Here is a 27,988-nt window from a genome sequence, read left to right on the forward strand (position 1 = left end):
ATGTCGTTTAAAGGCTTCGTTGGATGCAAAAGTCGTATCTCTAAAGAGGAGCAAGAGTTTAACGATTTGAAAAATAAAGCTGTGGAGTTTTATAGGGCAAATGCGGTCCCGCAGAAGATCGAGGGGGTTTTAAACCAGATGTTCTTCGATAAACCCGATGATATCTACGGTTACCTGGTAGGAATTGATGTATTTAGCACTCAGCTGGTTATACTACGTTGTAGCCAACTATACAGCTGCGATTTGATAACTTTAGCTTTCTGTAGTTTGATATTTAGCTCCTTGCTGCGAGGCTAGAGCTAAACCTGGCAACCCTTGCTAGACCTAAACCTGGCAACCCCAACCAGCGCATGTTGAATTCTGGGAAATGATTGATTCATTTAGGAAGCATTTTTCATAATGAAACAATATCAGTGCTGAAACAATCACAAAGCCATTAAGAAAAACACATAAATTAATATATAAAATATATACACATTATATACAAAAAGCCTTTCTAAATAAGTAATTAGACTGAGAGACTGGTGGCCTCAGATTATCTATTAAGTTATGAATATGAAGTTATCTAGCTTGAGAGAAAAAAGGTTAGCTATCTATAGAGAAAAAAAAATTCTCGCTAGAGAGAGTGAAAAAAAAGTTCGCTATCTAGAGAGAAAAAAGTTAACTATCTAGAGAGAGAAAATTGCTAGTTAGAGAGAGAGGAAAACTACGGAAGAGCATTAGGGCCAACAGCAGAGTTTTTTTTTTTTTTTTAAAGCTTCTGAGTTTAAAGTCATAAATTCTGACTTTTTTCTCAGAAGTTATTTCTGACTTTTTTTTCTCAGAAATTCCAAGTTTTTTTCTCAGAAATTCTGACTTTAATCTTAGAAATTCTGGCTTTAATCTCAGAAGTTATTTCGGACTTTTTTTCTCAGAAATTCAGACTTTTTTCTCAGAAATTCAGACTTTTTTTCTCAGAAATTCAGACTTTAATCTCAGAAATTCTGACTTTAATCTCAGAAATTCTGACTTTAATCTCAGAAGTTATTTCTGACTTTTTTCTCAGAAATTCTGACTTTAAACTCAGAAGCTTAAAAATTATAAACTCAGATGTTGGCTCTAATGCTCTTCCACAGCTAGCTAGCTAGCTAGAGAGAAAAAAAGTTAGCTTGCTAGAGTGCTGCTCTTACGGCTCAGGGGAAGCACAGCACTGTTTCTCCATTAAAATGCCATTCCAAACTGTTTCACTAACAAATAGATTTTATTTCAGGCAAATTACTTCACAGCATTTTCAACGCCTCCAGTGATAAGCAGAGTGTTTGGGAAAGACATTTACGATGGAAAAGGTCAATTATCTGTCCAGGCTGAAATCTTCTGTATCATCAGAAATGAAGAAAAGGTGAGGATCATGAGCAAATTAAGCTACTTAACTTGTTTCTTGTTACATCGGCTCATTATGGCCATTAAATTGCAATAAACTCCTAACCTATTTGGCACTACCCAAATTCAAATATGTCAATTGTGGTGTTGTGCACTGTTGACAAACGATGGCTTCAGGTTTTGAACAGAAATGTGACATTTGGTTGTTTGGTGATGTTTTGACATACTATGTATACTACATCTGGTCTACATCTGGTGTACTAGTACTGTAGCATACATAGTATGGACATTCGGACACATCCAAAGTTAATCATCAACTCTATTGGTTTTTACTTTGGCCATTTTTTATATTTTGTTGTCGTTTCACCTGACATTCATTGACATCTCAACACAAGCAACAGACTGTGCTGAGACTAGCTTTACATCTGACAGGGACTCACACAATAAACTCAGTGTTTTTCCTTGCGTGGGAGTTTCAAGGTCTTATTGTCCCCCCAATGTGCAGAAGACATGTTCTGCAGCGATATCCAGCCATCGTGAGGCCTTGGAGGACAGTTCTCAGAACCCGAGCGGCGTGGTCATCAACGCCGACACGAGGAGGGATTCGGTAACGGCCGCCATCCGCTGGATCAACGACCCGCTGAGCGTCATGCTGAGAGGCTGTGACCCGCGTGACCAGGCGGGCGTGGATAAGATTCTCAGGTGTGTATGGGTCAGGGACAGGTCAGTCTGAGGTACTGGGGGTGTAAAGGAAAAATCCTACTTGGTTTAGTTTAGATTTCAAAGAACACGCTGAGTGGTCGGTCAAGCTGGTTTCAAACAAAGACGATCGTTTATTCTATGTTACGATTTGCAAAAAGGACTCGACCGCAGGAAGTGAATCCGGGCTCGAGTGAGTCAGATGTGGACGAGGTCGATAGGTTTTAACGTGAAAAAGGAAGTGACATAGTTTCAGGATGAAGAGGACAGGGAAGTGATGTCACACAGGAAGAATATGTAGTTTTAACAGACTGATCTATGAGAACGAACTACAAAGTTAGAACAACAGTCAAGTAGGAAAACAAAACACTTTGATACTTGAATTTCATTCACAGGGGTTGTGGATGGACAGGTCAGTCTGAGGTACTGGGGGTCAAACCCCAAATTTCTCCCAATGACCTTGCATAGCAGCTGTCACCATTGGTGTGTGAATGGGTGAACGAGAGGCCATTGTAAGCGCTTTGGATAAAAGCGCTATGTAGGTGCAGTCCGTTTACTATTTATTTACCATCTTGCAAAGACCACAGCCAGATCTGGTGTGATGTCGTCGTGTGCCACAGTGATTTCTTCATGGCTCGCTACCTGGAGGAGCAGGATCTCCAGAGCCAGGAGAAGGAGGCGCAGGCTTCCAGCCAGCCTGTCCCAGAGTCAGCCCCTCCCTCAGCCCCCTCCAAAGACAAGAAGGCCGGGGACAAAGGTAGGACGGCTACACCCGTCTCTTCGTTTACGCCGTGCCAGTGCTGGAGAAAGGTCTGGCTGGACTCGTCGCCATAGGGGGACATTTCTATAAACCAATCACAATCGTCTAGAGCAGAGCGGCAGCTAGGTAGTTGTTTTTTCACATAGTCTGAGTTAGCGATGGAAAGCGGCTTGCTTATCAATCTACTTTCGTCAGATATATCCATTGAAAAACATATTTTTCTATCCAGGCATCTTAGTTTTAACAGTATAATTGTGACTGAACATGTTTTGTTTGCTAGTAGGTGGTATTCATTCTGTTTAGAGCTCGGCGGGTTAGCCGCGAACTTCATGCCCCAACGAGAGATCCCGTCTCTGGGTGGACAGCTGTTCAACTCGCCTGGGACCAAGTCCCCTGGAGCTATTTTGCCTGGCTGCCCATCGCGTCGTTGTGAACAGAATGAATACCACCTACTAGCAAACAAAACATGTTCAGTCCCTGAGCGTCGTGCCGTTAGAACAAGGCCTCGTCTTTGCGCGGCGGTTCAAAACAAAGGCAACAGCGCGCTTCTTTGCGTTTGCGTCTTTCCTAGGCAAAAAAGGCAACAGCGGCGAGAAGGCCGTCCCCCCGCCTGACCCCCCGGAGCGCGCGCTGCCGGGCAGCGAGGCGGTGGGCGCCGTGTCCTTGGGCGTGGCCAAGACCGGGGCGCTGCTGCAGGGCCTCCCCCTGTACCGCCACATCGCCGCTCTGAAGAACCGCCAGGTCAGCGTGGAGTCGCTATGTTTACTCTCTCGTCTCTCTCACACACACACATTTCAATTTCTTTATTGGATTTTCAATCAAAGATACAAATCAATATCAAAATCCAACAGTAGCAAGAGTCACACGACGCAGCGCAAGATCACATTCACATAATGTAGTCCCAGCAGGGAGGTCAAAGCTATTTATGGATATAGGCAGCAGCGTCTTTTCCATATGAAATGACTGCCAAAGACACACACACACGCACGCACACACACACCGAGTTGTACTGTACAAGAGGTCGTCAGTCAGGTTTGGGTGTGTGTTTATAACCCACCACATCCTCAGTACAGCATGGACAAATGAACTTGTGTCTTTTACATTCTTGACAGGAAGTAGCAGAGCTCCACATTCCCCTGCCCCTGCTGACTTTGTTGAGCTGTGGCAAGACGTCCCCCGGAAAGCTAAACTTGCTGGATGAAGTTATTTTGATCCCCAAAGCAGGACAAAGAGTCAAACAAGTACTGACATTCAAAACCAGGACTTTTTATCCTTCATTACCTCAGAGACGTAATGTTTTAGTGTTTAGTGTTTTGTGTGTGTGTTTGTTTGTTTGTCCGTCTGTTAGAAGGATTACGCAAAAAAACGCCGGACCGAATTTCATGAAACTCAGTGGAGGGATGTAGCATGGGAATTTAGAACCACCATAAAATTTTGGAGCAGATTCGAATCACGGAGCGGAGTCCACGAGCCGCCCAAACATGGCCGCCCGTTCACCTCCATTCATTTTTTGGACTTGAAAAATTCCCTCCATTCATCATTATCAATTGAAACGGCGATATCTCGACATGGGAAGGTCACAGAGACATGGGGTTTGGACTGGCATAAAAGTCTCGGCCTAACGGATGCAGCGATATCAAACGAGCGTACAGAGCCGCGAAATGCATCCGAGGGGCGAAGGCCTGTGCTCTCTGAGCCAACATTTCTAGTTCTCCTACAGTATGTGTTCACCGAACACAACCCTATGGCCTAGAATCGTCTGTCGGCGCTCGCCTTTGTGCTACAGTATGTTTCCTATCGTCGCGCTGCTTGTTTGAAGGGTTTGTCTGAAAGAGAGTCCAACAATAATGCTCAAAGTTACTCATACCCTCATATTTGTCAGAAACCTGGCATAAAGCAACATTCAAGTCTTTCAGCGGAGCTGTTCTCGTACCCGCAGGTCATCACAACCGCCCTGGTGCTGCAGAGGGAGATGAGGAGAATCATAAATGCCACCTCAAAAACCGGGGTGAGGAACGCTGTGGCAGTACACCTTCTCTTTTAACAATAATACCTATTTTGTATTGTAATAATACCTATTTTGGTGAGTCAAACGTCTTATAAGATGCCGTAAATAAGGTCCAGGTTGTCAAAAACAAACATTATCCTTTAATGGTATAATACAGAGTTGGACTGTGATCTTTACTTTTCTGGGAAGCCTTTGACTGGCAACTTTATTGTCATGCTGGAAACATTCCCCTGCAGTCATTCTAATTAAGTTTATGCATATGCTTCCTGTTTTTGTGAGTGAATTAGATGATCCATTAGTCAGTCTGTCTCCCCTCCTCGTCTTCCAGCCCGTCCTGATGTCTCTGTCGGACTCAGGAGCCTTGGTCGTGGGTTATGATCGTGCTGAACAGGCCCTGGATCTGCTCACTGAAGCGTGCGGCAACCTCGGACTGACACTCGGCAAGGATGCCCATCTGGCCGTGAACTGCGCCGCTCACGAGCTGATGGATTATGTATGTAAAGGTTGATTCGACTTCATTGTTCTGTTTATGAGTTTTACTATTAATACCAGTGTGAAGATCAGTGGACTTGGAGCTCATTTAAAAATGTATGTTTTGACACGAAACCCTCCTAACAGAAGCTACAGAGAAATCTATATTGAAGCACTAACTCATGAGAGGGTGTGGTACAATATATATGGCCAATATACCACGGGTTGTGCAGCGGTATATCCGTCAACCAGCAAAACCCGTGGTATATTGGCAATATACCACAACTCTCAAGTGAGTTATTGCTTTTATACAACGGTTACATCATTGGCAAACATTTATGGGATGAATACCGACTATTTCAATGTCTTAATATCGATTTTCTATGCGCTGTGCTCTGCGCATGCGTGCTGGAACAAGTGGGGAAAGACGTTTCTAAAGATCATATTAGAGGCAACAGACCACAGATGTGAAAACCACAACAAGCCCTCGCTCTAAGGAAGCACAACTAGCGATTCATAAAGACAGATTGATGAAAACAACCGTTTCGCGGCAGAAAATACATTTTTTAGAAGCTGCATTCTCGGTGCCCCGTCCGCCGCCATTACATGGATATACTGGCTCGCGCTGGATTTTAAATTTCTTCTACAGGCCTCCGAACTACACCAAAGTGATCTCGGTGCGTCAAACGTCTTATAATATGCCGTAAATAAGGTCCAGGTTGTCGAAAAAGAGCCTACCCCTTTAACACCACCTGATATCAGAGTTTTTTCACTAAGCCATAGTGAAAGAGTGTTCTACCTAATAGTGTTCTACCTAATAGTGTTCTACCTAATAGTGTTCTACCTAATAGTGTTCTACTTCATTGACTCATCCCTACCGGTGGCTTAGCTCTTGTTATTCCAGAATTTCTACCTGTGTTATCAATAGCCAGCCCTGTGCCTCATATGGCTCTGGCCATTCCTCTTAGCCGTTGGTTTGTAAACAAGCTCGCACGAGTCCCTTACTGCCATCTAGTGGTAAAATGAAAATGAATGAATGCAGCTTTAAATGTATTTTTCTGTTCATGTTGTACCCCCAGTCCAGAGGGAAGTATGAAGTGATGACCGGCTGTCCCAAGTCACCTGATGAGCTGGTGGATCTGTACGAGGCTCTGATCAGTAAATACCCCGCAATCAAGACCCTCATCGACCCACTGAGGAGAGAGGTGAGACCAGTAGGGCTGAGGAGAGACCAGTAGAGCTGAGGAGAGAGGTGAGACCAGTAGAGCTGAGGAGAGACCAGTAGGGCTGAGGAGAGAGGTGAGACCAGTAGGGCTGAGGAGAGACCAGTAGGGCTGAGGAGAGAGGTGAGACCAGTAGGGATGAGGAGAGACCAGTAGGGCTGAGGAGAGAGGTGAGACCAGTAGGGCTGAGGAGAGAGGAGAGACCAGCAGAGCTGAGGAGAGAGGTGAGACCAGTAGAGCTGAGTAGAGGTGAGACCAGTAGAGCTGAGTAGAGACCAGTAGAGCTGAGGAGAGAGGTGAGACCAGTAGAGCTGAGGAGAGAGGTGAGACCAGTAGAGCTGAATAGAGGTGAGACCAGCAGAGCTGAGGAGAGACCAGTAGAGCTGAGGAGAGAGGTGAGACCAGTAGAGCTGAATAGAGAGGTGAGACCAGTAGAGCTGAATAGAGGTGAGACCAGTAGAGCTGAGGAGAGAGGTGAGACCAGTAGAGCTGAGTAGAGAGGTGAGACCAGCAGAGCTGAGTAGAGAGGTGAGACCAGTAGAGCTGAGGAGAGAGGTGAGACCAGTAGAGCTGAGTAGAGAGGTGAGACCAGTAGAGCTGAGGAGAGAGGTGAGACCAGTAGAGCTGAGTAGAGGTGAGACCAGTAGAGCTGAGTAGAGGTGAGACCAGTAGAGCTGAGTAGAGGTGAGACCAGTAGAGCTGAGTAGAGAGGTGAGACCAGCAGAGCTGAGTAGAGAGGTGAGACCAGTAGAGCTGAGGAGAGAGGTGAGACCAGTAGAGCTGAGTAGAGAGGTGAGACCAGTAGAGCTGAGGAGAGACCAGTAGAGCTGAGGAGAGAGGTGAGACCAGTAGGGCTGAGGAGAGAGGTGAGACCAGTAGAGCTGCGTAGAGAGGTGAGACCAGTAGAGCTGAGTAGAGAGGTGAGACCAGTAGAGCTGAGGAGAGAGGAGAGACCAGTAGAGCTGAGGAGAGAGGAGAGACCAGTAGAGCTGAGTAGAGAGGTGAGATCAGTAGAGCTGAGTAGAGAGGTGAGATCAGTAGAGCTGAGTAGAGGTGAGACCAGTAGAGCTGAGTAGAGAGGTGAGATCAGTAGAGCTGAGTAGAGGTGAGACCAGTAGAGCTGAGGAGAGAGGTGAGACCAGTAGAGCTGAGGAGGGACCAGTAGAGCTGAGTAGAGAGGTGAGACCAGCAGAGCTGAGGTGAGACCAGTAGAGCTGAGGAGAGAGGTGAGACCAGTAGAGCTGAGGAGAGAGGTGAGACCAGTAGAGCTGAGGAGAGACCAGTAGAGCTGAGTAGAGAGGTAAGACCAGTAGAGCTGAGTAGAGAGGTGAGACCAGTAGAGCTGAGGAGAGAGGTGAGACCAGCAGAGCTGAATAGAGAGGTGAGACCAGTAGAGCTGAGTAGAGAGGTAAGACCAGTAGAGCTGAGTAGAGAGGTGAGACCAGTAGAGCTGAGGAGAGAGGTGAGACCAGTAGAGCTGAGGAGAGAGGTGAGACCAGCAGAGCTGAATAGAGAGGTGAGACCAGTAGAGCTGAGTAGAGGTGAGACCAGTAGAGCTGAGGAGAGAGGTGAGACCAGTAGAGCTGAGTAGAGAGGTGAGACCAGTAGAGCTGAGGAGAGGTGAGACCAGTAGAGCTGAGGAGAGAGGTGAGACCAGTAGAGCTGAGGAGAGAGGAGAGACCAGTAGAGCTGAGGAGAGAGGTGAGACCAGTAGAGCTGAGGAGAGGTGAGACCAGTAGAGCTGAGGAGAGAGGTGAGACCAGTAGAGCTGAGGAGAGAGGTGAGACCAGTAGAGCTGAGTAGAGGTGAGACCAGCAGAGCTGAGTAGAGGTGAGACCAGCAAAGCTGAGTAGAGGTGAGACCAGTAGAGCTGAGTAGAGGTGAGACCAGCAGAGCTGCGTAGAGGTAAGACCAGCAGAGCTGAGTAGAGGTGAGACCAGCAGAGCTGCGTTCACACGGTAGATTTTGCAAGCTGTTAAAAAAGCGAGGCGCACCTCATTGTCCCTGACCGACGCTATTCGCTGCCAAGCGACAGAACACAACAATTATAGGGCGCCTCCGTCCGCGCTCCGCGAAAAAGTTCAAACATTTTCAACTTTTCGTTGCTGATAAAACACGAGACGATGATGCGGAAACCACGATGATGCGGAAACGCTTTGACTTCATCAGGGAATATTTTATTTGTAGATTATTACGTTGGTTTTTAGTCGTGATGTATTCAGAATCGTGTTTTTAGTTGTGATGTATTTAGAAGCACCTGCTGTGTGACTCCTCCCTCAGGACCGGGATCAATGGCAGAGGCTGAGCGCTGTGATTGGTGCATCCTGCTCGCTGCTCTCCGACGCCACCTCCAGGCCACCAGCTCGCAGTGTGAAGGAAGACGCCCCGCCCCTCCGAGGGGTCAGAGGTTACATCCTCAAACAGACCAACGAGATGACCGTCAGCGACCTGATTAGAATCAGCACCGAGCACAAGGGTGAGGTTGGGAATGAAAGCCGTGGTTGTAGAACGGCCCTGGTAAATGTGACAAATGTGTCAGTCGGACGTCCCGTTCACCTCCGGCGTTGCTGAAGAGGTTCTGATCCGGCCCAGGGCCCTCGGGGTCGCGGGTTTTTGGGATTTAAGGGGCGTGTTTATGTTTGTATTCGTCCGTCAGGCGCGGTGGTCGTGGGGACGACGTGCGGCGAGCCCTGCAGTGACCACTCGCTGGCGGATGTGGTGAGGCTGTGTTCCTTTCTGTTACTGTACCCCATCCATCTGTACATCAGATCTACAGTTACATGAATGAATGGTGAATGGACTGCACTTATATAGCGCTTTTATCCAAAGCGCTTTACAGCGAAGGCCTCTCATTCACCCATTCACACACACATACAAACACCAATGGCGGCAGCTGCCATGCAAGGAGCTAGCCTGCTAATTGGGAGCGATTTGGGGTACAGCGTCTCGCCCAAGGACGCTTCGACATGTCGTCAGGAGGAGCCGGGGATTCGAACCGCCGACCCTACGACCACTGGACGACCCGCTCTGATTTATACAGCCGCCCACATAACACTATGGTCCTGATCTATACATCAGATCTACAGTCAGGTTACATACCACTATAGTCCTGATCTGTACATCAGATCTATAGTTAGGTTACATAACACTATAGTCCTGATCTATACATCAGATCTACAGTTGGGTTACATAACACTATAGTCCTGATCTATACATCAGATCTAGTTATGTTACATAACACTATAGTCCTGATCTATACATCAGATCTATAGTTAGGTTACATAACACTATAGTCCTGATCTGTACATCAGATCTATAGTTAGGTTACATAACACTAGTCCTGATCTATACACCAGATCTATAGTTAGGTTACATAACACTAGTCCTGATCTATACATCAGATCTATAGTTAGGTTACATAACACTAGTCCTGATCTATACATCAGATCTATAGTTAGGTTACATAACACTATAGTCCTGATCTATACATCAGATCTACAGTCAGGTTACATAACACTAGTCCTGATCTGTACATCAGATCTATAGTTAGGTTACATAACACTAGTCCTGATCTATACATCAGATCTACAGTCAGGTTACATAACACTAGTCCTGATCTATACATCAGATCTACAGTCAGGTTACATAACACTATAGTCCTGATCTATACATCAGATCTACAGTTAGGTTACATAACACTATAGTCCTGATCTATACATCAGATATAGTTAGGTTACATAACACTATAGTCCTGATCTATACATCAGATCTATAGTTAGGTTACATAACACTAGTCCTGATCTATACATCAGATATAGTTAGGTTACATAACACTATAGTCCTGATCTATACATCAGATCTACAGTTAGGTTACATAACACTATAGTCCTGATCTGTACATCAGATCTACAGTCAGATTAGGCCAGAGAGGAAAGTATATTGCCGGTACTGAATTGTAGATCAGATTCATTATTTATTCAGCATAACAGCGTACGGATCCGGCGTACATGTAGGCGCTCTGCGGCCATAAACCTGTCCCTCTCTCTCGCTGCCCCCCCCAGGCTGTGGGAGTCGGCGCGGGCTACATCAAACTGGGAGGCCTGAACCGCGGCGAGCGCCTGACTAAATACAACCGCCTGATTGCTATAGAAGAAGAGCTGTCCCAGCAGGGAATCCTGGGTATGTCTGTCCCCCTTTCAGCCGGGGCGGGAGGAGAGAAGACACACAAAGCCAGGGGGAGATGAGGGCGTAATGGCCGACAGGGCTGAGAACAGCTCCTCTCTCTCTCTCCTCTGCACTTGAAAGGGAACCGTGTGTCAGGAATCATAAGAAGGGCGGGCTGGCGTATGAAAAACCCGACGTTGGTTCTGTTAATTGGCTGGATAATTACATTCCCCGTTTGCCCCCCCCAAAAAAGTGTAGAAGTCAGGGACACTGGACAGTGAAAAGCAAGTTTATCTTTGTATAAATGAGGAATTAACTCGTGGACCAGTTGCATGTACAAGGAGAGCATTAGGTTCTGGCTTGGTGTGTTATATATATTTTATATATATATATATATATATATATATAAAACAAAACTCTTTCAATACACCACCAAACATGGCTTTTTTTCCCTTTGTCCCTCTTTTCTAAAGCCATTGTTGTCCATTCAACTTATTCTCACAACTTTTTCTTGTCTACAGATACAAGGAAGCAACACCCCCCACCTCTATTCAACCAGGCTCAGGAGCAGTCATCACAATAACACGGATTAAACGGATGGGAAATATCTCATTCTGAAATAAGATTTTCTCTTAGAATGTATTCAAATGATTACATTGTTTTCATAGAAAATCTGTGATCACTTAAATCACAACTAGCTCTCGTTAGGATTTTCCCATCTTCCTTCAGAAACAAAACCACAACGATCAAATTGAATTTGGCATTTTAAACTCTAAAATAAACCATCAATTAATTGCTCGGAACAACAACAAAAAAAAACCTAACCCAAATTATTCATTTCAAATTGACTCGAAAACCGTTATATTGAATAAACCTGTTATCCATATATCAATCGTGTTTGTGTGTTTTATTCCTGTAGTCCATTCAAGGGGCTAGTCTGGTCATTGTGGTCCAGGCAGTGTGTCTGCAGGACGTTACTGTTCGATTGTGGCTTCCATTTTGAACAAGGCTCTTTATGGATGCTTGTGTTCTTCACCAGTCCTTTGTGTAGAGAGAAGGTCTCATAGCCAGTATATTTCTTCAGGTAGCTTGTGTAGTAGTGGATGTCAAATAGCTGTTGATGTACGTAGGCTAATGGACATAATTTGGTGACCTCGTCCGCTTCTCTCAGTCACAGCCCCGGCAGGTGCATGGCCGCCCTCCGCAGACAAACGCATGAAAAGGCGCGGCGATAAGACACCGAGCCACACCGACGATCGCTCCACTCACCAGGCTCAACGAGCCGCTGGAGTGTGAACAGGTGGGACTACCTCACATCAACCTTCATTAGGAACACACAGAACCAATGCGACGGCTTGATATCGACAGTTGAGAAGCTCTCCGCGAACGTTAGATGAATGTTTGATATTACCAACAGACGGTAGTGTTGAATATCTTTATTGAACAGAGCTGGATCATTTAGTGCTATCGCTGTGGTAACCTGCAGTATAATGGCGGTCAAACCGAACGGTGCATCTGAAGAACCACCCAAACACATGCCAGCGCTCAACAGAGCGAGCTCTCTCAGTGTTGGCCCAGCAAATACAGCCGTCTCATTGTGCGAGAAAGTGCCCCTTCAGAATCACTCAAATCCCCCTCTCACGCCTCCACAGTTCCTAGAGGAAACGATTATGTCACTTTGAAAAGACACAAAATTCCGGCCTGAACAGTTCCGACGATTCGTGGTGCGACAGAGGGACAGCTGTGGCAGGAAGAAGCAGAGGATTCTGGGAGGAGAGAAGACGGCATCAATGTGAGTTCTCATCCGCGCCTCTTCTCGACTCGACAGAAAACATTGAGGATTATTTTTCCTTCAGTGTTACGTGTAGGCGTTCGCATACGAGAACATATCTACAGTATTTTGGTGGTTATTTTATGGATGGATCTGTAAATGCAAGCAGATTTTTAATGACTGCACAAAAAGTATATGACTAACATAATGTGTCATGTCCTGAATGTGCTCTACATCCAAGGGAGGAAGAGACAGAAAGAGAGTGTGTGTGTGTGTGTGTGTGTGTGTGTGTGTGTGTGTGTGTGTGTGCGTGTGTGTGTGTGTGTGTGAGAGCCGTCCACATCCTCTAATCAATATGCAGGCAGAGAGACAGCCCCCCAGCACCGGCGGGGGCAACCAGGGCGTCCCACCAGCCAATTACTGTGTTTGGAAAATAAATTAAATTACACAAAAAAGAGGCTAGATTAAGTGTTTCTCAGACACACTAAAAAAGGCCTCCATAATTGCCCGTCCCTTTAAATAAAAGCAAAACAACAACAACACAAACCTGTATTGGCTGATGGTAAAAAGACTAGCGAGCCGTAGAGATGGGAAAAGAAAGGGAACAGCATGGCGTCGGGTAATTATGGACACTCGCCTTGATTGACAGAATGTTTACTGTTGTCAATCACTGTCACGCCTGATACAGTAGCAGGAGCTGCAAGCAAAGGAAGACGATGAAGAATGTTACTGTTATAACCAATGAACAGGTCTGTTACTGTGTTATAACCAATGAACAGGTCTGTTACTATGTTCTAACCAATGAACAGGTCTGTTACTATGTTCTAGATGACTTCTACCAAGCTCTGAAGTCATCCAGTACTACTTTCACCGAACATACAACAACCATCTCTTCGCAGCGCGGATGAATTTCGCAGAGGTTTACAGCGTGAAGAGATGGTTGTTGTATGTTCGGTGAAAGTAGTGCTGTTTACAAGTTGGCTGTTGTTTCGAAATGCAGAGGCGAAAGGACCTATGGTGTTTACAGGACGACTTCAGAGCTTGGTAAGAATAAACCATGTAATTCCTGAACTTGAAATCCACGTATATCATACTTTTTAGAGTTTTTCGAGTGTGCCCATAGCTAGCAATGAGCCAGGGTGCGCGCCGACGTTATTGACACAGAACTCTGTACTGCACAAAACAGAAATATTTTAACCTGTACTAGTCAGATACATGCCAGGGAAGCCAGGAATAGGGCTAAACATGAAATTCAGTGTACTTATCCTTTAAAGATGACATACAGCTCAAGTACAATGGTTTCATAAAGGAGATAAGTAGACTGAGGCACTATGTCTGTTATATCTGTTGCCTCTTGCTCTCTCTTTCTATATAGTTATTTCGTACATTCTGGTGCGTGGATCAGCTGACTCCAGCAAAGTCTGCTACTCAATGGCCCTCTAGTCCCCCTGGCGTTAGCAGACTAATGCTGAGTTAACCTCATCTCCCTTCACCATGAGAAAATGGAGGGCTAAATGAAAACAAGTCAGTTGGCACAATCTGTAATTTCCTAGTGCCCGGTCACCTGATCCACATCTTCTTTTGTCCATGAGAATAATGACAAAATACTTGTTGAAGCTAAGTGTGCTGTAAAATAAAATTAAAGAGGGACTTCCTCTGTCTTTCTGTCTGGCGATGAATGGACGTGCGAAACCTTTCGACATTGGACTCCAGATGAAGTCAACCCATCGAGACGCTTTGTTGATAATCTAATGCAACGCCACAAGGCTTTCCTTCTGGAAGTGTTATTAAAACCAGAGTAGGCGGCGTAGAATGGTCTCCCCAAATGACATTTCCTTCGTCGTGCTGGGGGGCTTTGGCGTCTCCTTGTTAGCTGAGCTCAGAGTGGAAATTGTACCTCAGTGTCAAATCAACAGACAAAGGACAAACGGACCTTCCTCATGTTCTCCTCCTCCCAGGTTTTCGCCTCAGACGCAGACAGTGCAGGTGATGGACAAACAAAAGCGAGACAAAGCCCACCCTCATGGTCATCTAAGCGTGATGGTCATTGTAGTTTTCGAGGGCTTAATATTGAGCCTTCCTACTCCTGTGTAAGCAACACCGTTGAGAAGCTTAACCTCTAGGTGACATAGACAAGCATGTGGAGTCCATTTTAAAGCTCTGGCAACTCTAGTGGTGGCATCTTAAGCCCTTTCATTGTACTGTGACATGCTTCAACATGTCCAGACCCCATTAATGGTGATCAATGGATTCTCTTCAGTTGAAAAAAAAATCCATACAGCATCGCAGTGTCTGTAAAAAGCACTTTACTTTAAAAGAGAAGTCCCATTACCTTAAAAAGTATGTTTTTCTTAAAGTGTAGTCGTAGGTGGGGTTAGAGGAAGGGGTGCAGTGGAAACCAAATCTACAACAGATCCTCTGTAATTGTTCCCTGGGAGTCTGGCAAGGTTAAGAGCGGTCTAGACAGACCAATTTGAAGACATGCTTTGGTAAATGTTCAAGGCCACCAGCGCCAGTGGACGGATCCTTGTGGCTCAAACAAAGCCTGTCAATAATATGAGCTTCACCTTCACCATTAGAAGAGTTTGACAAAGGCTGGTGACGGCGCGGCTGCAGAGTATTTCATTTCATCCGAATTAAGTGCACCCGACAGCTGTCTTAGAGGAAGACATTACAACTTAATACAATGTGAGGTCGAAAACACGCCGGGTCCGTTTTGTAAAATGTTCAGGGCTGAGTTTCCTAGAGGCATCGTAGTGCTACGTTCATCGTAAGCTACAGCGCTAAGCGCTACGATGCCTCTGGGAAACTCAGCCTAGCTTTATGTAGGGAAATGTCAAAAATAGTCGAGTAACTTATGTGAATCCAGCTTTATCCTGCAGACTGAGGTGGAATTCACCCTTAAAGGATGTTTGAAAGACTTGTAGAACATGAGCCAGGTAAATGTTAGCATGCTAGCTGATAGAACTGTTGTTACCTCCGCCCGAGGGACAGCGCAGGGTACCACAGAGAACGCTACATGCAATATGCTAATGTTAGAAACATACAAAGAGCCTGCAAGAGGAAGGAAATGACAACACAGAAGACCGGAGGTTTGTACCAAATTTAATCTTATTACATAAACATGATACATGATCATTTCATTTCTCGGCTTGTGGTGACAACAAAGAAAACCTCCAACAGTTTCTCTTTGAGACACGGTCTACGTCCAGCAAAGAGCAACTTCAAGACATCACTTTGATAGTTGGACATGGGTCCGAGTGTCATGTGATCAGAGTGAGCAGTGGCACAGAGCTTGAGGTTTTCCCACTACAAACACTTTTCTCAATACAGGAGGAAGCAGGCGCAGACGCCCGACTGTTGCTTCACTGTGCGCATGCCTCAGTATAGTTCACATGTTGTGATCAGCAGTCCCGACACTGATGTGTTCATAGCCATCGCTCTCTTTTAGACGTATTTTTTGTCTTTTTCGGACGTCCAAAGACATCCAATTAGGAGCCAGAATGAATGTTTTTTTTTTTACGTTCAGATATTGGACCCGTTTTGCACATCCAGAGACATCTTAGAGGGGTCCAAGCCAGACGTTTGAATATTGAGGGGTCCAGCAGACGAACACACGGGGTTCTGGACCGACGGACGTTATTAAGACATGATCTGAACGTCTCCCTGACGTTGCGTGTTTGCTGGCCTCTAATGCACTGCTTGGCCTCCACTGTTTCAGACTGTGATGCAGTGAGTGTGTTCTATGCTAATGGAAAAGTCAAGGCAGTAAAGATACTTGAGTCCAGCAGAGAGCATTGTGTCGCATTCCTAACATTGGGAACAGCTTTCCGACTACCAGAAGAGCTGTATGAACAAACAGAGGCATTTACCTGTGACCTACATGACCTTAAAGGCTGTAGGGATGTCAATTATGCGAGGTGTCAAATGTTTAAGAGCGGAAAGTGCAATGACAGAAGTCTACATCCAAATAAGACGCATTGCATAAACACAGGATGTCCCTGCAGAGTAGGGCTGGGTATCGAGTCGAATTTCAAGAATCGATTCGATTCCGATTCACAAGGTTCAGAATCGATTATCGCAATTCAATTTGATTCGATTCAATATCGATTCGGTTAGTGTTACTAAAACTTTTTTTTTTTGCTGTAACCTTAATTACATGACTGCCAAGTTATGCAACACATCAATACTAGGGCTGGGTATCGATACTTATTTCCAAAAATGAATGAATGAATGAATGAACCATTTATTCATTCATTCATTAAATAAAAGATCGATTTTGGGATTCATGAATCGATTCTGAATCATTTGATTCCCTCAGGGCCCCAGAGGAGAACCAGGCCGGCTGGTTGAGTCTAGCATGGACTGGAGTCCTGGGAGGCGTGTCCGGGCAGCGGCGCTCTCGTCCTGGTGACGTCCAGCACACTACTGGGGAAGGGACGGGCTGAGGAGGGCGAACCTGAGACACACACACACACACACAGACACACACACACACACATTGTAACCTTCATTGGAAGAACATACAGAGAGGGCTGCTGACCCATTTGCTGCCATACTTCTTTTGGTCTCAATTGCAACAATTTTGGTGTGAAGTTTATACTAGGCCACGTAATACAACATGGATCCCTCAGATAGTTAATTAAAATGAATGACGTCCAGATGAAGGAGGCAACAACCACACAGCAGAGATGACTGTACTCTTACCTCTCCACAAGAAAGCTGAGAGCAACTCTTCACTTATGAGCCAACAGACTCTTCAGAAGCCTGTCAGCGAAGGATACACTTATGGATATTCTGGACATAACTCACTATTTTGTTTACAAGTTTAATAGTTTCCATTGAGCTATTGTATCTACTGCCTTTAAAAACACGACACAAGACTTGCTTTGTCCAAGTTTTTATTTGACCAATAATTACCTCCGCCCCAGCTGGGCGACAGGTAATGTTTTCGGGGCCGTATTCATCCATCATGTTGTACTCCATCAGGGTTTTGCCTGTAACCCCAGGTAGGGGGGCTAGGGGGTACTACCACTTGCCCAAGGTGGACCCCCAGACTAGTGGAGGGAAGTGGGACCACTGAAACATACACAGCACAAATAAAAGCCGTGTCTGATAGAAGCTGTGTAGTAGAAAGGAGACTCACTGTTGTCCTGTGGGGTCTCTGTGACGCCCCGGCGTCTCTGTAGAACTCTCTCCAGCTCCGACTCGCTGGTCGCTGTTGGACGTCCTGTTTGACGTTGAGGGGACGGCTGCTTGACGGTCTCCTGGACATTTTTGGAACCAAAATGATTCGGTCACGGTCTTTCGGAGAGAAATAAAAATCTTAAATCGGATATCAAAGACGTTTTTGCATAGATTTGCCAAATACATGGTCTCGTTGATAGCTTTCTGAGTTTATGCAATGACAGCGGGTAGGTAGAGAACAGATTCTCTTATATTTAAATTGAAAAATCTCTCATTGTAGCCGTCAAAATGTTCCATCAAGAAAATGTGCAAGGTCCATTACCAGAATTCCTTTAAGTTGCTGAATTGCAGAATTAGAGGGCGCTCCTCCTCTCTAACAAAACCAAGAGGAGACAGAAGCGTTTGGTAAATAAACAGCAGTTTATATCAACATTAGTGATATTTTCTATCATTCACTCCCCACAGCCTCTTAGCATTATAAAGGGCTAAATTACCTACAGCCAAAATGACAGAGGTACGAACACAACAACACACAGGCTGTACGGCTTTATTTAAAACCAAGGAACTACTACCGAATAGAATAATATCAATTACAAATCAATCTTCCAATCATCATATTATCAATTACCATGTCAAAGTATCAGAGTAAAAGATTTCGATCTCAACTGTTTTTTTATCTGGTTAAATAAAGGTGAAATAAAAAATTGATTGAACTGGTGTTGCAGGGAGGCTATTCCACCACGGAAGAGTGTTGCAGTTGTGCATCTACTGTTCTGTCATGTTTGGCCACCTTTGACCCCTCGTCTGACCTCCCCACTCCGCCGGTCAGAGGACTGGTGAGGCGCTGGTGTGAGGGGCGCTCTGTACCTGGACGGGTCTGGTCCTGCTGACAGACTGGCCCACAGGCCGGAGGTGAACTCCCTTCTTGATTCTCTGCATCATCTCATCCACGGCTTGCTGCCTGACGTCCGGCTCTGAGAGAGAGAGAGGCAGAGAGAGAGAGAGAGAGAGAGAGAGAGAGAGAGAGAGAGAGAGAGAGAGAGAGAGAGGAGAGAGAGGAAGAGAGAGAGAGACATAGAGGAAGAGAGAGAGGAACAGAGACAGAGAGGAAGAGAGAGACGGAGAGAGGAAGAGAGAGACAGAGAGGGAGACAGAGAGACACAGAGAGAGAAAGAGGCAGAGAGATAAATGGAGAGAGACAGAGAGAGGTAGAGAGAGAGGCAGTGAGAGAGAGAGGCAGAGAGGAAGAGACAGAGAGAGAGAGAGGCAGAGAGAGAAAGAGAGATGAAGAGAAAGAGGACACATAAAGGAATCAGTTCCTCAGGCAGTCTGTACCATTTTCCCAGTATGCATACCTGTACTAACAATACTACTACAGCAGTCACCCACTCCTCCTGCTGGGGAAGTATGCTAGGAAATAAGAATGTGACGTGTTAAGAACAGAGAGATCATGCATAGGTACTCAGGCCACTGTCATTGCTAGTCTGTTGATATTTTATTTTGGAATAATCTAAATTCCACGAATAACAGAAGGAGAAAGACAGTATTTTGCTGCCATTCATAAGTTCTAATGATAATGAGAACGTCTCTCAAAATGGTACACAAAAGATCTTCCTTATTTCTTAAAATGATGTTTCTCAAAAGGATTCTGAGAAAGATTCCTGTTATTCACAAGTTAAGATAATAGATAATTGGGGACTATTCAGGTCAATCTCGTCTTCCACCAAAAACATTGAGATACAGAAAGTGAGCTGGTTTAAAAGGACTGAAGATACTTTGTACTATCAGACAATGCAAACATCCCTCCTCACTCAAACTATTCAAGGTTTCCTTTTGTCCGAGTAAATTAATGAGCGTAACTTTAACTGACCTGAGAGGTCAATGCCCAAGACATGGAAGATGAAAATTCAAATCACACACTGTCCTTATTGTTCTGTCAAATCATCTGTTTTTCATACGTTCTTTATTAATTGAATTGCTTTTGGATTATATGTTGCAGTATTTTAGTTGTTCAGTTTCAACTGCCAATTTCTCCTGCTAAAGTATCTCAATACATTGAATTATAGTACTGAGAAAGATGACAGGAACCAAGCAATTTTGTACTGAGAATTAACATTTTATGTGAATTTGCTGTTGATTGATGCTAGACCACATCATATAGTATAACTGAGAATTCTTAAATCAGGATGATCTAAGATTCATCCTAAATAAATTATGAAGTCAGCCTAATCCTAACATGGGATTAATACCAGCTCATAAATAAACTGAAATGAACCCAAAAATTGATGGTCAACTAATTATTATTACCTCCGCAATGTTCAGCGTTTGAGCGAAAGTCCACATGCATGGTGTGTTATAGTGCTGTATTACTGTGCTAGACAGGACAGCAGAGAGAGCGAATGAGTAATTGAAGGATACAAGAGTACTATTTGATCCGTTAGCAGTACCTGGCTTCTTTGAAGAGTGTTGGAGCTCTAATGGAACATCATTACTGGCGTTTCTTTTTCGGAGGAGCATGGACAGAAGTGAGCTGTAAAGAACCACAAAAGCAAATTGTGAGGGACGGACGGTTGGAATTGAAAAATTGTTCGTTAAGTAGGTAGTCAATCAATTTAGGACCCCAAAATATTGCCTGGACTGAATTTGTAAAGAATTAAGAGACATTTTGAAAGCAAATGCTGTTTACATGTTCTTCCCATTAAGCCCATGTCAAAGAAATTCTTCACTATCATGCAAATTTGATGTACAAAATATTTTTTTCGGACGCTGAAGCTTATGAATGCCTTATGAGGACATGGTACATGGTAAACGGTACATGGTGCATGGTACTTGATGGTACATGGTTGTATTATGGTACATGGTGAATGGTAGATGGTACATGATGGTACATGGTGAATAGTAGATGGTACATGGTACATGATGGTACATGATGGTACACGATGGTACATGGTGAATAGTAGATGGTGCGTGATACATGGTACATGGTACATGGTGGTACATGATGGTAAATGATGGTAAATGATGGTACATGATGGTACATGGTGAATAGTAGATGGTGCGTGGTACATGGTACATGGTGGTACATGGTGAATAGTAGATGGTGCGTGGTACATGGTACATGATGGTACATGTTAATCTCACCTCAGCGGGTTAGCAAGCATCACCGGGGGGGGAGGAGGAGGAGGAGGAGGAGGAGGAGGAGGGGGCGGGGCTTGAGCTGGCGGTGGGTTAGTCGCTGTCTGGAGCTTTTTCTGAAGTTCCTCCACTGGATCAGCGGTAGACACACCAACCATCCCATAAACCAATCAGTCCAGTTACCGGAGACACAACGCTGCACTGTTCTGCCACTGGCTATCGGGGTACATTTGATATCTTATTATATCTGAAACAGTAGCCATGTTTCCATCCACACGTTTTATGCGAATTAAGTTATATCGAATTAAAAATGCCTCATGGAAACAGTAAAATTCGATTAAAAATCATGATAATCGACAAAAAGTTTGTACTGTCGATCTCATCGGATTTTCTCTCGTTCGATAAAAGTCTTTTGTGATAAATGCTTTATCCGATTTAAAGCTCTAGATGGAAACGCACGTTCGCCGGCTTTATTCGCATTCGTATTTTTAGCGATCCTCACACAATTCGATCGACAAGTGGATGGAAACATGGCTAGTGACTTTATCTCACAAATATAGAATATTCTGATATTCCAAACCGTTGTAGCAGATGGCTGTGGTCATGGTGATGGCCAGAGGCCTAGTTCTAAGTATGGCCATGTTTTTCTAGCACTCCTTGGTAGGATTGAGTGCAACTAGGTATGTTTTGTGCCGTTTTCTTCTTGTGTTCAATCCTTTACAGTTTGTTCAATCCTTGACTCACCGGTGTGGCGGAGATCCTTGGCCTCCGTCTCAGCCTTGGAGCAGCGCTCCTCGCCCTCCTTCCTCTCCTCCTCCAGGAGCTCCAGACGCCGGCGCAGCGCCGCCACCTCCTTCTGCAGCGCACTGGCACTCAGCTGCTCCTCCTTCTCCTTCATCTGGAGCCGCCACACACACACACACACACACACACACACACACACACATACATACATAGAAAAACACATACACACACATACACACACACACACACACACACACACACTCCCGCACAAACACACATACAGTACACACACATACACACACGCACATACACGCACATACACGCACACACACATGCACACACACATACACACACACATAAACATACACAAACACACTCATGCTTACGCAAGCACACATACGCACACACACACATGCACACACACACAAACACACACGCACATACACACACACGCATGCATATATACACACACACACACACACACACACACACACACACACACACACACACACACACTGTTAGGGGCCAACCAGAGAGAGCCCTAGCAACAGTGTTTTCCATGGTGGACAGAGCAGTGGTTCATGAAGACAGTTGGAGATCCTGTCCTTGAAGTGCAATAACAGAAGGATGAATGTTAAATTAGTGGTACAGTATGGTTCTGTGTGATAGTGAATCCCCTTTTTGTCCTCTTTATAAGACTGACAGAAAAAACATTGAAACGATGATAAGCTATGTCATCGTGTGTCTTTTATCTCCTGGAAAGCTATCAACCAAGACGTACAGTAAGCTGTACAGTAAGCTGCTCGGCGCCTCCGCCATTAACAGCTCCTGTGGTGATAATTGCTGATAAGTAGCTTTGGGAGGATTCCAGTCCACTTTTTTTTCTTGTTTCCGCTCCTCATAATGTGTTAATTGTTCTTTAAATGGCCGGTCTGGCTCACCTCCACCCTACGCTAGGGAAGACTACTGATCCCACTCTTGTGTTAATTGTTTTCATCGGTGTGAGTGCCCACGAGACACGAGGGGCCCCCGCTGTTCCTGGTCATAACGGAGCCAGCAACGTCCTGCCCACAGAGCTACTGACAGCCATTATGGCCGTCTCGCCTATATTACTCAATTACTTTCAAATTTCTGACACGTATGAATATAAATATTGATCCTCAAGGGAATACGGTAGGTAGAATATCAGGCTCCAAGCTCCATCTGTGCATCGATGAGCGGAAGCGTCCAACGCCGGTGCGGACACAGTTAAGCCTTACCTGGGTCCATTCCGGTAGGGGGAAGGACCAGCGGCCGGGATGACATCAAGGAGTCTGGAGGTGTTTGCCTCCCACTCCGCACGCCAGGTGTAGTCCGCCCATCCTGCCTCACTGATGTTATGATCTCTGCATTGCTGCAGGAGATCCCGTGCGGCCGGCACAAAAGAGTATCGACTTGAGACGCCGGGGAGGCTCTGCTGTTGCAGTGAGCCTGTCGTGGAGCAGGTGGTTCGGCTCCACGGCCTGGCAGGTGAGATGTGCGATGCCTTCTTTTTGGCCGAAAAGCTTGTCTTGAGTCAAGTCTCCCACGCTCCTGTCAATCGATGATTGGTTAGACGCGGGCGTAGATGAGACGCTGGAGGATCTTGAAGGGGATACATAACAGAGAGATGCCGTTGGGGTCCCCTTCAGGCTTGTTCGGCTTAAAAATCGGACAACTAGGGCTCTTCTCCAGATTTTGTGGATCTTGAGTTGGCGCAAGGAGGAAGAGAAGAATGCTCTTAACCAGGACTTCAAGGCAGGGGTGGTATGGAGTATAAGCTCCGGGCAGATAGACTCAGGCCCTGGAGCTTTCCCTGGCTTTACAGGCTGGAGGGCAGCAGCGAACTCCTCCGGTGTGAATTCACCAGAGACGTTACCGCCGCTAGGAGTTGTGGCCTTCCAGAGGTCAGAGGTCAGACACTTCTTTTGCCACGAGACGTGACGATTCGTGGTCTTTGCCCTCGTATGTCCCACTTTTCACAAACTGTGATGCAATTTTGTTTGCAGAGATGGGGCAGTGACAGGGGGAGCGTCTAGACCTACCAGTGAGGTTGTTATGGATGCTCCACGCCTTGCGGCTGGAGTGTGAGAAGTTGATGGAGTTACCGAAAGTCTGTGTTTATGTATGTATATGCTGAACGCTGTTTGTGGAGTAGCCAATCATGTTGGAGAGACAGAAAAGTGGGGATTATGCGCAGTGAGGTGTGAGGGAGGAAGATATACTGCACTATCACAGTTCACACACACACACACACACACATACACGGACACACACACATACAGAATCCTAGAAAAGTAGAGGGCCAATAGAGAGAGCGCTAGCAACAGATTTTGTCATGCGGTTGTGAAGAGAATTGTCTTCAAGGAGAGACCGTGTGTTATCGTCTGTCAGGCTGGTATCTCTGACCTGCTGCTGGTGCTCCAGCCTCTGTGTCTCCAGGGCCTGGGTCAGCCTGGCCACCTCGCTGAGGGCCGCCTGCAGGGCGTGGCTGGGACAACTGCTCTGCAGCAGGATATGACTCTGCCGATTCAACTTCTTCTGCTCGACCAGCATCTACACACAGACACAGCAGACACCCAGCTAGCAACACAGGTCTACACACACACACCCAGCTAGCAACACAGTTCTACACACAGACACAGCAGACACCCAGCTAGCAACACAGTTCTACACACAGACACAGCAGACACCCAGCTAGCAACACAGGTCTACACACACACACCCAGCTAGCAACACAGTTCTACACACAGACACAGCAGACACCCAGCTAGCAACACAGTTCTACACACAGACACCCAGCTAGCAACACAGTTCTACACACAGACACCCAGCTAGCGAACAAGTTCCCTGTTATAGGTCTTTTTAATTCAGAGATTAACAGTACCAAATTGACTAATATTACTGTAATAATGACATGATTCCACTGTTTTCTTATGGGGAAACAGCCTTGGCATATCATAAGTGTCTACGCGTTGGGGAGTTGTTAGGACAACAGGCCAGGTGTGTGGGGTTGGGGTTAGGTGAGCGCCATGCTAACCGCAGCTGAGGTGAAGTGTGAAGTTGACAGAAACATCCCTCCAAAGCGGCTGAGCTCGGTTCGAGTGCTGAGAGAGAGAGAGAAGGTCTCACCTCTCTGGCAAAGTTCTCCGCCTCGGCCCTGAGGTCCCTCTCCAGGTTCAGGTTCTCCTGTAATGACTCGTACTCCTCCACCGCATACAAGGACACTGGACAGAAATCACTGACTGTGAACATGACAATGCTTTTCCTTAACCTTCAACCTGACTTCAAAAGTGTATGATGGAAGACGGAGAGAAGCAGGAATAACTGAAATACAACAAACACCTGTGGATGTAAAAAGGTAGGGCTGAGTTTCCCCAGAGGCATCGTAGCGCTACGATGAACGCCGTAGCTTACGATGAACGTAGCGCTACGATGCCTCTGGGAAACTCAGCCCAGAACTCTGATACAAGTGCGATTTGGGTGCATTTTTTAAAATGTCACAATACAGAACAAGGCTGGTGAATAGTCACGGCTACTTGTCATTATGAAAACATCCCAACTCAGATTTATGAAAACCCTAGAACCTAACTATAGAGGGTGATAATGAAAAGTAGGCCAGCGGTCTTCAGAGAAGTTAACTTTTCAATTGTGTCTGATACCAAAACCTTGGAAACCTGGAGAAGTTTTCCATTTTCATGAGGCATTTAGTCAGCCTTCGATAATAATCGGCGCTCAGAACCAGTGCAGACCCAATATACAACAACTTTAAAGAAGGGTCCGCACTCAACTATGTTTATGCTCTTTAATTCATAATGGTGGACAGACCGTTTAGTCAGCCTGCCATTCAGCCGGTCGAGGGACTGGTGAATGGTGACTTTGCCATTTAAACACAATCTCTGAGATGAGCGTCCAGACGACCCTGGACACTGAGGCGGGTTCAGGCTTCACTTGACTTCCCTTTCTGTCGAACAGAACACCACTGAAGGTCACTGTACACAAAGAGCACTAGGGGAGTGGGGTGTGTTAATTGCTTCGAGGTGAAGGTGCATGAGGATGCCACGCCCGTTTCCAGGGACAAGTGGCCGCGTCCGACTCTACAATCCTCCGGTGAAGAAGACCCTCGCTGACCTCTGTTGTATTTGGCCAACAGCTTCTTCTGACGCGTCATCTCGGCAATCAAAACGGCATTGTGGTGCTTTTCTTTCACCAGCTACAGCAGGGGAGAGACAGAGAGGCCAGAGAACAGTGGTGCTCATTGGGTGGCGAGACTCATTGATTTGTCACAATAGAACTAGGCTGTCATGATTTAACCGCAACGCCACTTCACACCAGACCAGCGGGAGCCGTTCTGTTCTAGATTTTACTTTGAGTTTCTGCTTTCAGAATTTCCACACTTTCCACTGCATCATGGGATGGATCTGGGTGAGCTGAACTGGAGGTACTATACTGTCTCTCTGAGATAATGTCATATTTTAACAATCGTTTTCCATTCCAGAGAAACACGCCGGCTACTTTTCGATCAGTCATATCCTTGTTTTAAGTCACAGACGTCAGAATGAAAGACAAACCCCACGGCCCAAAAGTAACATTTAAACTTACTTCTTCTTGGATGTCCCTTAGCTGCTCTCTTGTTGTCTGGAGATCAACAACCACTCGCCTTTTCTCTTCTGGTGCGAACTCCAATTCATTCAACTCTGTCTCATGGACATAAATAGAAACGCAGTGTCAGTTAGCCAGTCTGTGTAGTTCCTGATCAGTTATAATGAATATGCTGGCTCAACCTTGGATTACCAGGGCTACACTCACAGATAGGAATTAGGCATAATTATAAACAAAAAAGGTATTTAACATTAAGATACTATATGGAGATCCATATCCTCCACGTTTCGTTGCTCTGATTGGTTATAGGTCTATCTAATTGTGTCCAAGGGGCATTTTGGTCTATGACCGTTGATAACGGCCCATGAAAATCAGAAATAAACTTTTCCAGACCCTTCGCACTTTTGCAAATTGGCTCTAGCAAAGCCCGGCTAACCATGTAGACTGAAATGCTTCATGCCATGTGAGTGAAATAGATGAGAGCTCAAGTAGGCCTAACTCCCTGAATCAGGACACATTGGTATTGGTTGCATAAGTGTGAATCACTAAATAGCTGAGTAACAGGTTCCTCAACATTTCCATTACCAAGATGTGTGTCAGGAGTGTGACATCACCCAGTAGGAGCTGAGGTGGATGCTGGCGACCCCCCAGTCCAGTACCTGTGATGGTGCCCGGTCCCTGGGCTGGGCCCTCACCCTCCTCTTCCTCCTCCTCCTCCTCCAGGCTGATGTTAGCCATGACGTGCGGTCCTAGCTGGGAGAGCAGCACCATGCTCTTCCTCTTCAGGGAGCGGTTCTGCTGACTCAGCTGACGAGAAGAGGATCATTGTTGTGTTAAACTGTGTAACAATAGAATCACTGCTGGAAACTCAAGTGGTGATACTCAAGGACAACATAGTGGAGCCATGAACGCGGCATCTGTTCCGACAAGTTAGAATATAAGGTATTTTTATTATATATGGTATCCCACGATACAGGCGCAGGAAGCATCAACACAAGCATTAATATGTGAACATTCTATCAATTCTGAATGTCTCAAGCAAATTTCGCACCAAAACCAGTATGATAATAGGTGATGTGCGAAATATGCCAGTTGAAAAGGACGCTTCAATCTCCTCATTCTTCGTCCCCGCAATCATGCACACTGAAGCAGGAAGTGTCAATCATACAGCGCACCGTAGCAGGAAGTGGCATCAGAACGGGAGGCATGAGAAAGCAGGTGTGAAATAACAGGCCTCTTGGTAGAACAGTCATCGGAAAAAAGCCCTGAATATCTAGATAATCACAGTACTCTATGAAACATGTCGTTTTACATGTACAGTTCCCGTACGGCACTTTGCGCTGCATTTCCACGCCTTTCAGATTCCATGCAATTTAATAATTTCCGTCATAGCCGAACATCTACGATGGAACATTCCATTTCTAGAAGGTTCTCTCTTTGAGATGAGCCATGCGTGTCAATTAAGGGTGCTACTACCATGTAAAGACTAATGGCGGCCATGGAAAGAAGATGGATGCAACTTATGTATATTTCTTGAAGTCAATTCACGCTGAAAAGATGTCTGTGGAAAAAGAAAGAAGGAAAAAGCAAAGTGAAATCAGAGTCGTAGCAGAGGAGTGTTTATTAATGACGTCTCGGTCCGAGCAGATTTTCTGATGACGCTCTGAAGAGCGCATCTTTCTTGAAATGCAATAAAGAGCGCGTTACACCGAATCACACTCTTTTGATGATAATAATCTAGTACTGATGAGAGGGAATGTGTGAAATTACACAGTGGGAGAAATCAGGGGCCATTAACATTGGCGATCCCTCTAGGGGTCACAATTACAAAGTCACTGCCCCCTCAT

General features: G+C 45.6%; 2 protein-coding genes across 2 annotated transcripts in view; one reads left to right on the plus strand and one right to left on the minus strand.

The window, feature by feature from the left end:
* Window positions 1-15,906, plus strand: eno4 (enolase 4; the record flags this gene model as incomplete). The annotated part of the gene is made up of 15 exons (XM_084460907.1): window positions 1-177; window positions 1,250-1,378; window positions 1,865-2,061; window positions 2,679-2,815; window positions 3,390-3,565; window positions 3,937-4,059; window positions 4,758-4,826; window positions 5,155-5,319; window positions 6,377-6,502; window positions 8,801-8,996; window positions 9,177-9,238; window positions 10,582-10,699; window positions 11,856-11,974; window positions 12,394-12,476; window positions 15,789-15,906. 15 exons carry the CDS (start codon window positions 1-3, stop codon window positions 15,904-15,906), a joined length of 1,995 nt encoding a protein of 664 aa, XP_084317033.1.
* The window catches only part of shtn1 (shootin 1), a 21,514-nt gene continuing 9,141 nt past the window's right edge, over window positions 15,616-27,988 (minus strand). Inside the window, exons 4-15 of the mRNA XM_084460815.1 lie at window positions 26,801-26,948; window positions 26,142-26,236; window positions 25,671-25,752; window positions 24,672-24,766; window positions 23,949-24,095; window positions 21,522-21,675; window positions 20,784-20,907; window positions 20,090-20,172; window positions 18,510-18,616; window positions 17,965-18,015; window positions 17,602-17,722; window positions 15,616-16,914 (exon numbers count right to left, since the gene is read on the minus strand). Coding sequence (XP_084316941.1) covers window positions 16,811-16,914; window positions 17,602-17,722; window positions 17,965-18,015; window positions 18,510-18,616; window positions 20,090-20,172; window positions 20,784-20,907; window positions 21,522-21,675; window positions 23,949-24,095; window positions 24,672-24,766; window positions 25,671-25,752; window positions 26,142-26,236; window positions 26,801-26,948 — 1,311 coding nt within the window. The 3' untranslated portion in view covers window positions 15,616-16,810. The remainder of the gene's footprint in view (window positions 16,915-17,601; window positions 17,723-17,964; window positions 18,016-18,509; window positions 18,617-20,089; window positions 20,173-20,783; window positions 20,908-21,521; window positions 21,676-23,948; window positions 24,096-24,671; window positions 24,767-25,670; window positions 25,753-26,141; window positions 26,237-26,800; window positions 26,949-27,988) is intronic.

This window comes from Borostomias antarcticus (assembly GCF_949987555.1).
Source record: "Borostomias antarcticus genome assembly, chromosome: 34".
NCBI classification, from domain to species: domain Eukaryota; kingdom Metazoa; phylum Chordata; class Actinopteri; order Stomiiformes; family Stomiidae; genus Borostomias; species Borostomias antarcticus.